This window comes from Schistocerca nitens, chromosome 3 (genome assembly GCF_023898315.1).
Source record: "Schistocerca nitens isolate TAMUIC-IGC-003100 chromosome 3, iqSchNite1.1, whole genome shotgun sequence".
Lineage (NCBI taxonomy): Eukaryota > Metazoa > Arthropoda > Insecta > Orthoptera > Acrididae > Schistocerca > Schistocerca nitens.
This window is the reverse complement of record NC_064616.1, coordinates 479,101,810-479,115,412: the sequence shown is the minus strand read 5'-3', so window position 1 is coordinate 479,115,412 and position 13,603 is coordinate 479,101,810. Positions and strand designations below refer to the sequence as shown.

The 13,603-nt window shown below is 45.3% G+C and overlaps 1 protein-coding gene across 7 annotated transcripts in view; it reads right to left on the bottom strand.

Annotated features, from left to right (window-relative positions):
• The window catches only part of LOC126248405 (uncharacterized), a 447,623-nt gene that overhangs the window by 78,141 nt on the left and 355,879 nt on the right, over window positions 1–13,603 (bottom strand). For all 7 annotated transcript variants that reach the window (XR_007545482.1, XR_007545484.1, XR_007545479.1 and 4 more), the window contains one exon: window positions 5,152–5,244. Coding sequence is in view for 2 of the 7 variants with exons in the window: in XM_049949358.1 (XP_049805315.1) it covers window positions 5,223–5,244 (22 nt within the window). In the remaining 5 variants the exon portion in view is untranslated. The remainder of the gene's footprint in view (window positions 1–5,151; window positions 5,245–13,603) is intronic.

Here is a 13,603-nt window from a genome sequence, read left to right as displayed (position 1 = left end):
ATTTCCCTACATCGCTTCAGGCAAATGTCGGGATGGATCCTTTGAAAGGGCGCAGCCGACTTCCTTCCCCATCCTTCCCTAATCCCATGGGACCGACGACCTCGCTGTTCGGTCCCTTCCCCGAAATCAGCCAACCAGCCAAACAATGACCCACAGGACTCATCTGCTTGAGAAAATATGGCCCTACAATAACAATGCCATCAAACCATACCACATCTTTGCAGAGTGGTGGTGGTGATGATGATGATGATGATGATGATGATGATGATTGGTTTGTGGGGCGCTCAGCTCTGCGGTGATCAGCGCCTGTACACAGTCCTAAGTTTTACACAGTCCAATTTTGTTACACAATCAAATCTAGCCACTGTCACGAATGATGATGAAATGGTGAGGACAACACAAACACCCAGTCCCCGGGAAGAGAAAATCCCCGGCCCGGAATCGAACCCGGGACCCCACGATCCAGTGGCAGCAACGCTAGCCTCTAGACCACGAGCTGCGGACTTTTGCAGAGTGAAGTGGCACCCGTTGATGAACGTGCGGATTTTCCGTTGCCCATATTCTGAAATTCTGCGTACTGACATGTACTTGGAGATGGAAATGGGCTTCGTCTGTCAACAGAATGTTCTATGGTCGTCAACTGTCGACTTCCGTGCGAGCAAGACATTCGAGAGCGAGCGTTTGTCTTGCCGCAGGAGTGCAGGAAGCAACTCCTCAACATGGCTGATTTTGTATGGATAGCAATGCACAATTTTCGAAGGATTTTATGCACCGTGCTCGCAGAGATGTCCACGTTCAGGCAATTCCTCATGCTCTGCATGTTTGCACACCCCACCTCCAATGCTGTGGTCACATCTTCGACAGGCGTCGAATCAACTCCGTTCCTCCCTCTACCACAGTGCACCTCAAAAGAACCTGCCTTTTCGAAATTTGTAATCATTTTCTCCGGACGATTAGCAGATATTGGACCAATGTCTTTTTCCATACCGTTGAATGTCCGAAACTTCTGCAGACCTACTGGCACACAACAACCTTTCTTATAAAAGAGCTTTTCCTGCAGTGTGCGGTCCTTAATGGAGACAGTCACGTCGGGCGTCTCGGGAGCAGGCTGAGCAACAGTCAAGTACTGCGCATCTGTTGATGTGCACATTCTGATGCTTACAGTGCCATCTATTGATCAAATTTTCGTTCACGTTTTGCATGTTCCATGACGTTTCCACCTGCGTCAATCATACGCTGTTCAAATTTGACGTCATTTTGAGGAGTGGTTCTCTTTCTACAGCGGTTTGAAACTCTAACTTTAATTATGGACACCTCGTATATCGGTATGTGTCTTCTGGACCTCTCCAAACTGCTCATGTACTGCTACCACTATCAGTTTGTGAAGTCAAACTTCGCTGTTCCCAAATTACTTTATATGGATACATAGAGTTTCATCTACTGGATATGTCGTCGAAAATCCTTATGGAATAATACCTAAAAACAAGATGGCTGTTGGCCTGATGAAAGACGAGACGAATACGTCACAGACTGTGGAGGTTGTGGGGCTCACGTCAAAAATGTGCACTTACCACAAAAATGCAGGTGCCACTCAAAGACAGGCTAACAGAGTACATCATGCGGTCTGAAAGACTCTCACGGTAGAGGATTACAAGATGTGATTGTTAGAGAGCGTTGGTGCTGCTCTGCATATGGTGCACCAAGTACACTGCTGGCCATTAAAATTGCTACACCACGAAGATGACGTGCTACAGACGCGAAATTTAACAGACAGGAAGAAGATGCTGTGATATACAAGCATTCACACAAGGTTGACGCCGGTGGCGACACCTACAACGTGCTGACATGAGGAAAGTTTCCAACCGATTTCTCATACACAAACAGCAGTTGACCGCCGTTGCCTGGTGAAACGTTGTTGTGATGCCTCATGTAAGGAGGAGAAATGCGTACCGTCAAGTTTCCGACTTTGATAAAGGTCGGATTGTAGCCTATCGCGATTGCGGTTTATCGTATCGCGACACTGTTGCTCGCGTTGGTCGAGATCCAATGACTGTTAGCAGAATATGGAACGGGTGGGTTCAGGAGGGTAATACGGAACGCCGTGCTGGATCCCAACGACCTCGTATCACTAGCAGTCGAGATGACAGGCATCTTATCCGCATGGCTGTAACGGATCGTGCAGCCACGTCTCGATCCCTGAGTCAACAGATGGGGACGTTTTCAAGACAACAACCATCTGCACGAACAGTTTGACGACGTTTGCAGCAGCATGGACTATCAGCTCGGAGAGCATGGCTGCGGTTACCCTTGACGCTGCATCACAGACAGGAGCGCCTGAGATGGTGTACTCAACGACGAAGCTGGGTGCACGAATGGCAAAACGTCAGTTTTTCGGATGAATCCAGGTTCTGTTTACAGCATCATGATGGTCACATCCGTGTTTGGCGACATCGCGGTGAACGGACATTGGAATCGTGTATTCGTCATGGCCATACTGGCGTATCACCCGGCGTGATGGTAGGGGGTGCTATTGGTTACACGTGTCGGTCACCTCTTGTTCGCACTGACGGCACTTTGAACAGTGGACGTTACATTTCAGATGTGTTACGACCCGTGGCTCTACCCTTCATTCGATCCCTGCGAAAACCTACATTTCAGCAGGATAATGAACGACCGCATGTTGCAGGTCGTGTACGGGCCTTTCTGGATACAGAAAATGTTCGACTTTTGCCATGGCCAGCACATTCTCCAGACCTCTCACCCATTGAAAACGTCTGGTCAATGGTGGCCGAGCAACTGGCTCGTCACAATACGCCAGTCACTACTCTTGATGAACAGTGGTATCGTGTTGAAGCTGCATGTGCAGCTGTACCTGTACAGGCCATCCTAGCTCTGTTTGACTGAATGCCCAGGCGTATGAAGGCCGTTATTACGGCCAGAGGTGGTTGTTCTGGGTACTGATTTCTCAGGATCTATACCCCCAAATTGCCTGATAATGTAATCACATGTCAGTTATAGGACAATATATTTGTCCAATGAATACCCGTTTATGATCTGCATTTCTTCTTGGTGTAGCAATTTTAATAACCAGTAGTGTAGTCTTTCCAGCGCAAGGCCTTAAGGGCACGTACAGTGCTGATGCTGAAAGTCAGGCTGCCATGTCATGACAACGAATGGTTCATCTGCGAAGACGTGATCAGGACTCTCCCGTACTCACACTATACAGTTGAGAGTGATTGAGTGTGTGGTTGAGTATTTATTTGTAAATAGTGGATGTGTGTATGAGCATGCATGAATGACTGCTCACTAAATGTGTGTGCAAATTATGTGCACACCCGTGTGTAATATATATAACATAATTTGCACACACATTTAGTGAGCAGTCATTCATGCATGCTCATACACACATCCACCATTTACAAATAAATACTCAACCACACACTCAATCACTCTCAACTGTATAGTGTGAGTACGGGAGAGTCCTGATCACGTCTTCGCAGATGAACCATTCGTTGTCATGACATGGCAGCCTGACTTTCAGCATCAGCACTGTACGTGCCCTTAAGGCCTTGCACTGGAAAGACTACACTACTGGTTATTAAAATTGCGATATATATATATATATATATATATATATGTGTGTGTGTGTGTGTGTGTGTCTGTGTGTTTTTTTAACAAGTGTATATGAGTGATTTTTCTTCACCTGCTGTTGCTAGTCTCCGTTTCTCATATATTGTATATATAAAAATGATTAAAAATATAAAATACTGTATATAGAATGAAAAAACAATGAAGCAAAGATTAAATACGAAATGTAGTATTTTAATTAGTAATAACCAATCTTGGCTTGAGCTGGCTGTACCCCCAGAGTGTGGGTAGGCATGGAGGGGGAGAGGATGGGGGATGACCTTGAATATACCTTGCTCAACTGCCTCAGCTGATAGATGATATCCCTTCTCAAGGTCAAGTGTAACCTGGCACTCGGCCTTGTCAGGTGATGGAGGGGAATGGGGCTGTAACATAATACCCCCTCTCAAAGACAAGTGTAACTTGATGCGAGAAATCTTTATCTTATCTGTCAAGGTCATTTTTATCTAGTATGCCTAAGGTCAAATGTAACCTGACACTGGAAATTCTTATCTTATCAGTGACCTTGAGATAAGATCGTTATCTGTACTGTATGACTACTATCCTATTACCAGAAGTGTTCCTTTAAACCGTGTTATCCATCCCTTTAAAACCCGGTATCTTGAGTTAAATGCCCCTTTAAATCGAGAATTGTCATTGCACAATGACGAATGTGTATCTCTGTAATCGGTAAAAATAGGAGACACATTACATGCAATGTTTTATTCGAATTAGTGAATACTACCAACTCCTAAAATATTGGCAGGTACTCCTGAAACACCCTGTACACACTGGAAGTCAGTGTTCAGAGCATGCCAGAGGGTACTTCATACCAATATTACTGATGTGCTGACCTATTTCACTCACGTATTGTGCGAATGAAAAATGACTGTCTGTATGCCTATGCATGAACTCTAATCTCTGCTCTCTTCTTCTCACGATCCCCTGTCGAGATATAGGATGGTGGTAGCAGAAATGTTGCACAGGTTTTTTGGAATAACAGTTCGTTAAATTTTCGCAATACTGTTTCGCGAGAACAACGTCGCCTTTCTCCCAAAGCCATCTGGAGTGGCCGTGCGGTTCTAGGCGCTACAGACTGGAACCGAGCGACCGTTACGGTCGCAGGTTCGAATCCTGCCTCGGGCACGGATGTGTGTGATGTCCTTAGGTTAGTTAGGTTTAATTAGTTCTAAGTTCTAGGGGACTGATGACCTCAGAAGTTAAGTCGCATAGTGCTCAGAGCCATTTGAACCATTTTCTCCCAAAGATTCCCTTGGTAAGTGAGTCATCCATCGATGCTTGACAGATCGCTCCAGAAATAAACAACTAATTTAATTTAGACTGTAGAGGCTTCTGGCCGCGGTCGCCCGTGAAATTTCACGTGACGCCACGGCATCTTTGCGGACGAAGGAATATTTCATGGTGTGGCTTAAAAACAGTGGAGTATGGTGTATAGAAAACTAGCGACTGTGGCATAGCTCTGAAACCAATAGCGGATGCAAGCAGAACTAATGTGAACAGTACCTGGGAAAACTTCACTGCCGCCCTGCCGACACATCAACGGGGTGAGTCGTCTTTTGATACATTCACCGTAATTAACTGAGTCGGGCCAGCCACCTGAAACATAAGAAACATTGTCCGTCGTAGTCATACAAAATAATCGCTATTCAATATGTGGAAGACTTCCTGAGCTAAGGGTGAGCTTTGCAACAGCGCCTTGTATAATACTAGGTGGCTAGTGCTGGTATTGCCAACCGTCCTATTTTTGTCCTTCCCTGAAATGCCAGTTGTCTTTTACATATTTATCTGGTGTCCTGTAACCCTGGATGAGAACGTCTCTTTAACTGGTTTACACTGGAGCAAACACCAGCATACGAGAATAAGTGGTGTGAGAAATCTCTCCGCGTAGCCTGTTGACAAACACTTCGGTTCGCGTTCGATCATGTTCCACCGATTGTCAGGGTTTTGCACGCTCTCCGCTTCCGCATTCGTCTCAGAGTGGGTGGGAGCGAGCAGTCGCTTTTCGCTGTCAGTTGCTTGTGTGTGCGACAGAATGGTATGGCAAGGAGGTTATGTATTGACAGAAAAATAACGGAGACAAGGAATTCAAATAATGCTCCTGATTCTTGATCGTCACTTAGCAAAACAAAAATATGCATCTATTTTATAACATTTGGCATTGTAATCTGAACAGTCGGTAGCACTACTTCACATCCATTTCACTTTCCTGCTCTGCCTCCACGCAGACTGCGCTGCATTTTTATTTATTTTGTTCGTTCTAAAGTATTTGATGGACCTGACTACAGTTTTTACTGTTTCAGCTTGGTACTTTTTTGTTAAACATTATACATATACTTTTTGTGTTTACTGCATTCCATTTTATTACGTGCTATTAATGAGATGGCACAAAACACATTCATTAAAAATAAATGCGGTGCATTATCACCAAGTTTGCTAATATTGGTGAAAGCTGACTCTAAAGAAGAAGATATAATTGTTACTTCCGAAATAACTCAAATGTACTACGTAATTAAACACAGTCACTTTTATAGCTCACTTTACTGCAGTTCTAAATTGAACTGAACAAATTGGCAAGATTCTAAAGTAACTGCAAAACTATGTTATGGTAGAACGAAACTTGAAACACTGTTCTGGACATCTAGGGTAAAACAACACGGGGAGTAGTCTTGAATTTGTTGGGAATGCAGGAGAATCCCAACAACTAGTAATAAAATGATATTTATTAAATATGAAGAAATACTCAGTTTAAATCATGCTTCTTCTTGTAAAATTTCCAGCACAATTAGATGTTGAAATTATTACAAGTCCTCTAAAACATGAAATTCTCCTCACTGTGTCTCTGAGTGATGCCTACGCAAAGTCCACAGCTGGCCTACGATGCCTTCGGAGCCTAAGCCTCTGAGACGACGGAAGAACACTGCAGCTTGTAGACTTGGCGCTAACTGGAGGCTCTACACGTCTCCGCGCACTGAAGAGAACTGTCCGCCGTAGCTCCGGTATTTAACGAGGCATCGACTGATCGCTATCCACACACGTGATGCCCATCGGTTGGCAGCATAGACCATAGATAATATAGACTGCGTATGACGTCATTACACTTGAACCAAAATCTAAGTCACGTGGTTCGGGGCAGGAAACTGGGTTACTGGTGTTACGCGCTGTATGGACTGGAGTTGACATTGGCAACTTTGCTCATTTATAGCTGAAATCAAGAATTGATTTTAACAATAAAACACCTTGACTCATTGCTATTACACGTGTAGTAGTACAGTTGACCTAATTTCTTCGAAACTTTTAATATTAATGGGATGGTTAACGTTATTACATGGCTTCAGGTGAAACATACTGTCTGTTCTGTTTACAAGCAATAAAATTACAGTTCTTCAGTGAATACCTGTTTTTGTTCAGTGCGACTCTTTTGTTCGACGCTTCCACAGGAGTAAAAGACAAAAATCATTATTGCAGGCAGCATTAGTTTTCTTACGGTTCCTCGTAAGACGCGTGAAATAAGAAATGAAATCCGTTTTTACCTCTAATGTCCACTTTTTACGCAAAATAAGCGTTTATATTTTATGACTTTTGCCACATAAAGTAAATTCGATTTGTAAAGCAAGTAAAATATTGCGAGTTTACATTAAAAGAATCCCCTGACGAAACTTCACTGGTTTCCTCAAAGAGAACTGGTTTTACAGGTGTAATTAACAGTCCATATTCATCTTTAGTTGTATATAACGCTGTCAGAAGCAGATTTCTACGACGACTGATTTTCGTACTGACATATAAACACGGTCGACACCAGCTGGAAATTTTTTTCTGTGTCGTAAGAAGTCATGGAGGACCTGTATAGCAATACAGCGGCCTGCAGCTGCTTTCAAGAGATTTTTGGCACACGTTCAGACTGGTACAGCTACCATTACTAATTCTTCTGTCACTGTAATAAATAACTGCTATGATTATAACCCATGTGATCAAGAGTATCCGGACACATGGCTGAAAATTACTTACAAGTTTGTGGCGTCCTCCATCGGTAATGCTGGAATTCAGTATGGTGTTGGCCCACCCTTAGCCTTGATGACAGCTTCCACTCTCGCAGGCACACGTTCAATCAGGTGCTGCAAGGTTTCATGAGGAATGGCAGCCCATTCCTCACGGAGTGCTGCACTGAGGAGAGGTATCGATGTCGATCGGTGAGGTCTGGCACGAAGTCGGCGTTCCAAAACATCCCAAAGGTGTTCTCTAGGATTCCGGTCAGGACTCTGTGCAGACCAGTCCATTACAGGGATGTTATTGTCGTGTAACCACTCCGCCACAGGCCGTGCATTATGAACAGGTGCTCGATCGTGTTGAAAGATGCAATCGCCATTCCGGAATTGCACTTCAACAGTGGGAAGCAATAAGGTGCTTAAAACATCAATGTAGGCCTGTGCTGTGGTAGTGCCACGCAAAACAACAAGGGGTGTAGGCCCCCTCCATGAAAAACACGACCAAACCATAACACCACAGCCTCCGAATTTTACTGTTGGCACTACACACACTGGCAGACGACGTTCACCGGGCATTTGCCATACCCACACCCTGCCATCGGATCGCCACATTGTGTACAGTGATTTGTCACTCCACACAACGTTTTCCACTGTTCAATCGTCCAATGTTTACGCTCCTTACACCAAGCGAGGCGTCGTGATGTGTGGCTTATGAACAGCCGCTCGACCATGAAATCGAAGTTTTCTCAAAAATAGTTCAAATGGCTCGGAGCACTATAGGACTTAACTTCTGAGGTCATCAGTCCCCTAGAACTTAGAACTACTTAAACCTAACTAACCTAAGGACATCACACACATCCATGCCAGAGGCAGGATACGAACCTGCTACCTTAGCGGTCGCGCGGTTCCAGGCTGAAGCGCCTAGAAACGCTCGGCCACTCAGGCCGGCCAAGTTTTCTCACCTCCCGCCTAACTGCCATAGTACTTGCAGTGAATCCTGATGGAATTTGGAATTCGTGTGTGATGGTCTGGATAGATGTCTGCCTATTACACATTACGACCCTCTTCAACTGTCGGCGGTCTGTCAGTCAATAGAGGAGGTCGGCCTGTACGCTTTTGTGCTGTACGTGTCCCTTCACGTTTCCACTTCACTATCACATCGGAAACAGTGGACCTAGGGACGTTTAGGAGAGTGGAAATGTCGCGTACAGACGTATGACACAAGTGACACCCAATCACCTGACCACGTTCGAAGTCCGTGAGTTGCGCGGAGCGCCCCATTCTGCACTCTCACGATGTCTAATGACTACTGAGGTCGCTGATATGGAGTACCTGGCAGTAGCTGTTGGCACAATGCACCTAATATGAAAACGTATGTTTTTGGGGGTGTCTGGATACTTTTGATCACAATGTGTATTTTGGATTATTTTATTTTGTTTCGCAGGCGGTGGAGCAAGAAGTTGCCAGCGGCTGCAGTTCTACATCTATGTCTACATCCACATCTACATCATACTCCGCAAGCCACCTGATGGTGTGTGGCGAAGGGTACTTTCGGTACCACTATCTGATCCCTTCAACCCTGTTCCACTCGTGAATAGTGCGTGGGAAGAATGATTGACGGTAAGCCTCTGTATTGGCTCTAATTTCTCGAATTTTCTCCTCGTGGTCAACACGCGAGATGTATGTGGGGCGAAGTAATATGTTGTCCTACTCCTCCTGAAAAGTGCTGTCCCGAAATTTCAATAGTAAGTCTCTCCCTGATGCACAACAACTCCTCTCTTGTAACGTCTGCCAGTGGAGTTTGTTTAGAATCTCTGTAACGCTCTCTCGCCAGCTAAACGATCCCGTGACGAAACGCACCGCTCTTCGTTGGATCTCCTCTCTGTCCTACCTGATAGGGGTCCCAGATAGACGAACAATACTCAAGAATCGGGCGAACAAGCGACTTATAAGCCACTTCTTTCGTGGATGAGTTACATTTCCTTAAAATTCTTCTGATGAATCTGAGTCTGGTGTCTGCTTTTCCCACTATCTGTGCTATGTGGTCATTCCACTTAAGGTCGCTTTGGATAATTACTCCTAGATACTTTGCGGTAGATAATGTTTCCAGCGGTTTGTCATTAACAGTGTAGCTGTACTGTAGTGGATATCTTTTCCTATGTAAGCGCAATATGTTACATTTATTTACGTCAGGATCAACTGCCAGAGCCTGCACCATTCATCAATTCTCTGCAGGTCGTTCTGTAAATCTCCAGGCGTTGCTACTTTGGTATAGACAACTGCATCATCTGCGAATAGCCTTAAAGAGCATCCGATGCTTTCTACTAGATCATTTATATATATTGTAAACAGCAAAGGGCCTGCCACACTCCCCTGTGGTACTTCGGATATTACCTTTACCTCTGTCGATTTAGTTCCGTTAAGAGCGACGTGTTGAGTTCTATCTGCAAGAAAGTCTTGAATCCAATCGCAGGTCTGCTCCTATACTCCGTAAGCTCGTATTTTTTTCATTAAAAGGCAATTCGGTGGGGTGTCAAATGCCTTGCTGAAGTCAAGAGACACGGCATCAACCTGAGCGCCGTTGTCCACTGCTGTGTCGATCTCACGGAGGAACACAGCGAGCTGAGCTTCGCAGGGTCTCTATTTGCGGAATCCATGTTGATTTTTATAGAGGAGATATTCATTTTCCAAAAACGTCATAATTCTTGAGCATAAAACATGTTCCATAATTTAACAACAGATTTACGTCAACTATGTAGGTATATATTAGCGTGGATCTGTCTTGCGGCCTTTGTTAAACACGGGAATGACCTGCGCTGTTTTCCAGTCGTTAGGTGCCTTTCATCGCTCAAACGATCTACGATAAATTACTAATAGAAGGGGAGCACTTCTTTCGCACAAGCTTTATAGAATCTTATAGGTATCTAGTCTGGTCCTTACGCCTTTTCACTACTAAGCGATTGTAGCTGCTTTTCAATTCCGCGATCGGTTATCTCAATATCTACCACTCCGACGTTCGTACGACGATTGAAAGGAGAGATAATGTTACGATCTTCCGCGGTGAAATAACTTCAGAAGACCGAATTCAGTATTTCGGCCTTCTCTCTGTTATCTTCCGCTTCGGTGCCAGTGTGGTTTCTGAGAGAATGGATAGATGAATTTGACTCACTTACTGATTTTTACATACGATCAAAATCTCTTGGGGCATTTTACTCAGGTCGGTTGATCGGCTGACAACGTCTTACTTTCAGAATCACTAAACACTTCTGTCTTGCTCTCGTTACGCTCATTTTCGCTTCGTTCAGCTTTTGTTTGTCAGCTAGGTTTTTACTTCTCTTGAATCTGAGATATGGTGCTCTCTGTTTACGTAGCGCTTTTCAAACACGGCTATTAAACCGTGGTGGATCTTTTCCATGCCTTAAAACCTTACTCGGAACCTACTTGTCTACGACATATTGAACGATGCCTTTTCTATTTGTTCTCCACATCTTCATCCTCATCACCAAATATTTGTCCGCCCCCGGTAGCTGAGTGGTCAGCGCGACAGAATGTCAATCTTAAGGGCGCGGGTTCGATTCCCGGCTGGGTCGGAGATTTTCTCCGTTCAGGGACTGGGTGTTGTGTTGCCCTAACCATCATCATTTCATCCCCATCGACGCGCAAGTCGCCGAAGTGGCGTCAAATCGAAAGACTTGCACCCCGCGAACGGTCTACCTGACGGGAGGCACTAGTCACACGACGTTAACATTTTGCCAAATATTTGATGCTGACTGCTGAGATATTCTGAAATTTGTATCCTGTCACCCTTGCTGAGCAAATGCACGCATCAAAAAATGTTTTGCATCACCTCGGTTCAGAGAGTTCCGGAACTTGCACAGAAAACTGAAATAGAGATCAACATAAACGTCATTTTCGCCATTTTTATTGTTATGAAAACCACACATTGCACCACCATACAGCGAGACCTTCAGAGGTGATGGTCCAGATTGTTGTACACACCGGTACCTCTAATACCCAGTAGCACGTCCTATTACATTGATGCATGCCTGTATTCGTCGTGGCATACTATCCACAAGTTCATCAAGGCACTGTTGGGCCAGGTTGTCCCACTCCTCAATGGCGATTCGGCGTAGATCCCTCAGAGTGGTTGGTCGGTCACGTCGTCCATAAACAACCCTTTTCAATCTATCCCAGGCATGTTCGATAGGGTTCATGTCTGGAGAACATGCTGACCGCTCCAGTCGAGCGATGTCACTATTCTGAAGGAAGCCTTGCACAGGATGTGCACGATGGGGGCGCGAATTGTCGTCCATGAAGACGAATGCCTCGCCAATATGCTGCCGATATGGTTGCACTATCAGTTGGAGGATGGCATTCACGCATCGTACAGCTGTTACGGCGCCTTCCATGACAACCAGCGGCGTACGTCGGTCCCATATAATGCCACCCTAAAGCAGCAGAGGAAAACTCCATCTTGCTGCACTCGTTGGACAGAGTGTCTAAGGCCTTCAGCCTGACCGGGTCGCCTTCAAACACGTCTTCGTCGATTGTCTGGTTAAAGGTATATGCGACACTCATCGACGAAGAGAACCTGATGTCAATCCAGAGCGGCCTGAGCGAGGCATGTCATCGACAGTTCTTGTCTCTCTGTATCTCCTCCATGTCCGAACAACACTTTGGTTCACTCCGAGCCGCCTGGACACTTCCCTTGTTGAGAGCCCTTCCTGGTACAAAGTAATAATGTGGACGCGATCGAACCGCGGTATTGACCGTCTAGGTATGGGTGAACTACAGACAACGCGAGCCGTGTACCTCATTCCTGGTGGAGTGACAGGAACTGATGGGCTGCGGATCCCGTCCGTCTAATAGGCGCTGCTCATGCTTGTTTGTTTACATCTTTGGGAGGGTTTAGTGACATCTCTGAACAGTCAAAGGGCCAGTGTCTATGATGCAGCATCCACATTCAGCGTCCATCTTCAGAAGTTCTGGGAACCGGGGTGATGCAAAACTTTTTTTGATGTGTGTGTATCTTCATACATTTCTTAACATTCCTTGTAGGACCCGTTGTCATAGATGCTGTCATAGCCTTATGATCACTGATACCTTCCTCTACGTTAACTGATTCGATAAGTTCAGACCTGTTTGTTCCCAGGAGGTCTAAGACGTTACCCTCACTAGTTGGTTTTCTAACTATCCGCTCAAGGTAATTTTCGGACAAGACATCCAGTACAATGCCAGACGAATCATTCTCCATGGCACCAGTTTTGATGGCATAACACTCCCAATCTATACCTGGCAATTCGATAATGCGTTAACGCCACCGGATATTTTTCCCCATCAAGTCAGCAGCAATATGGATGCTAAATATGCTGAAAGTGGGAAGTTCTGTCTACGCGTATTTGTTGTTCAAAATGGTTCAAATGGCTCTGAGCACTATGGGACTTAACATCTGTGGTCATCAGTCCCCTAGAACTTAGAACTGCTTAAACCTAACTAACCTAAGGACATCACACACATGCATGCCCGAGGCAGGATTCGAACCTGCGACCGTAGCGGCCGCGCGGCTCCGGACTGAGCGCCTAGAACCGCTAGACCACCGCGGCCGGCGTATTTGTTGTAACAATGTAAAAGAATGAAAGACATAATTTGTATTGAAAAGTTTTCAGCTGATCTTGTAATCGAGAAAGATCAAGACTTGTGTTGCCGAGCCGGCCGCGGTGGTCTAGCGGTTCTAGGCGCTCAGTCCGGAACCGCGTGACTGCTACGGTCGCAGGTTCGAATCCTGCCTCGGGCATGGATGTGTGTGATGTCCTTAGGTCAGTTAGGTTTAATTAGTTCTAAGTTCTAGGCGACTGATGACCTCAGAAGTGAAGTCGCATAGTGCTCAGAGCCATTTGAACCAAGACTTGTGTTGTGGACTTGTTATTGTGTTACACGACTCCGTACGTATTGTGCGGAAATGAAAACTTGGG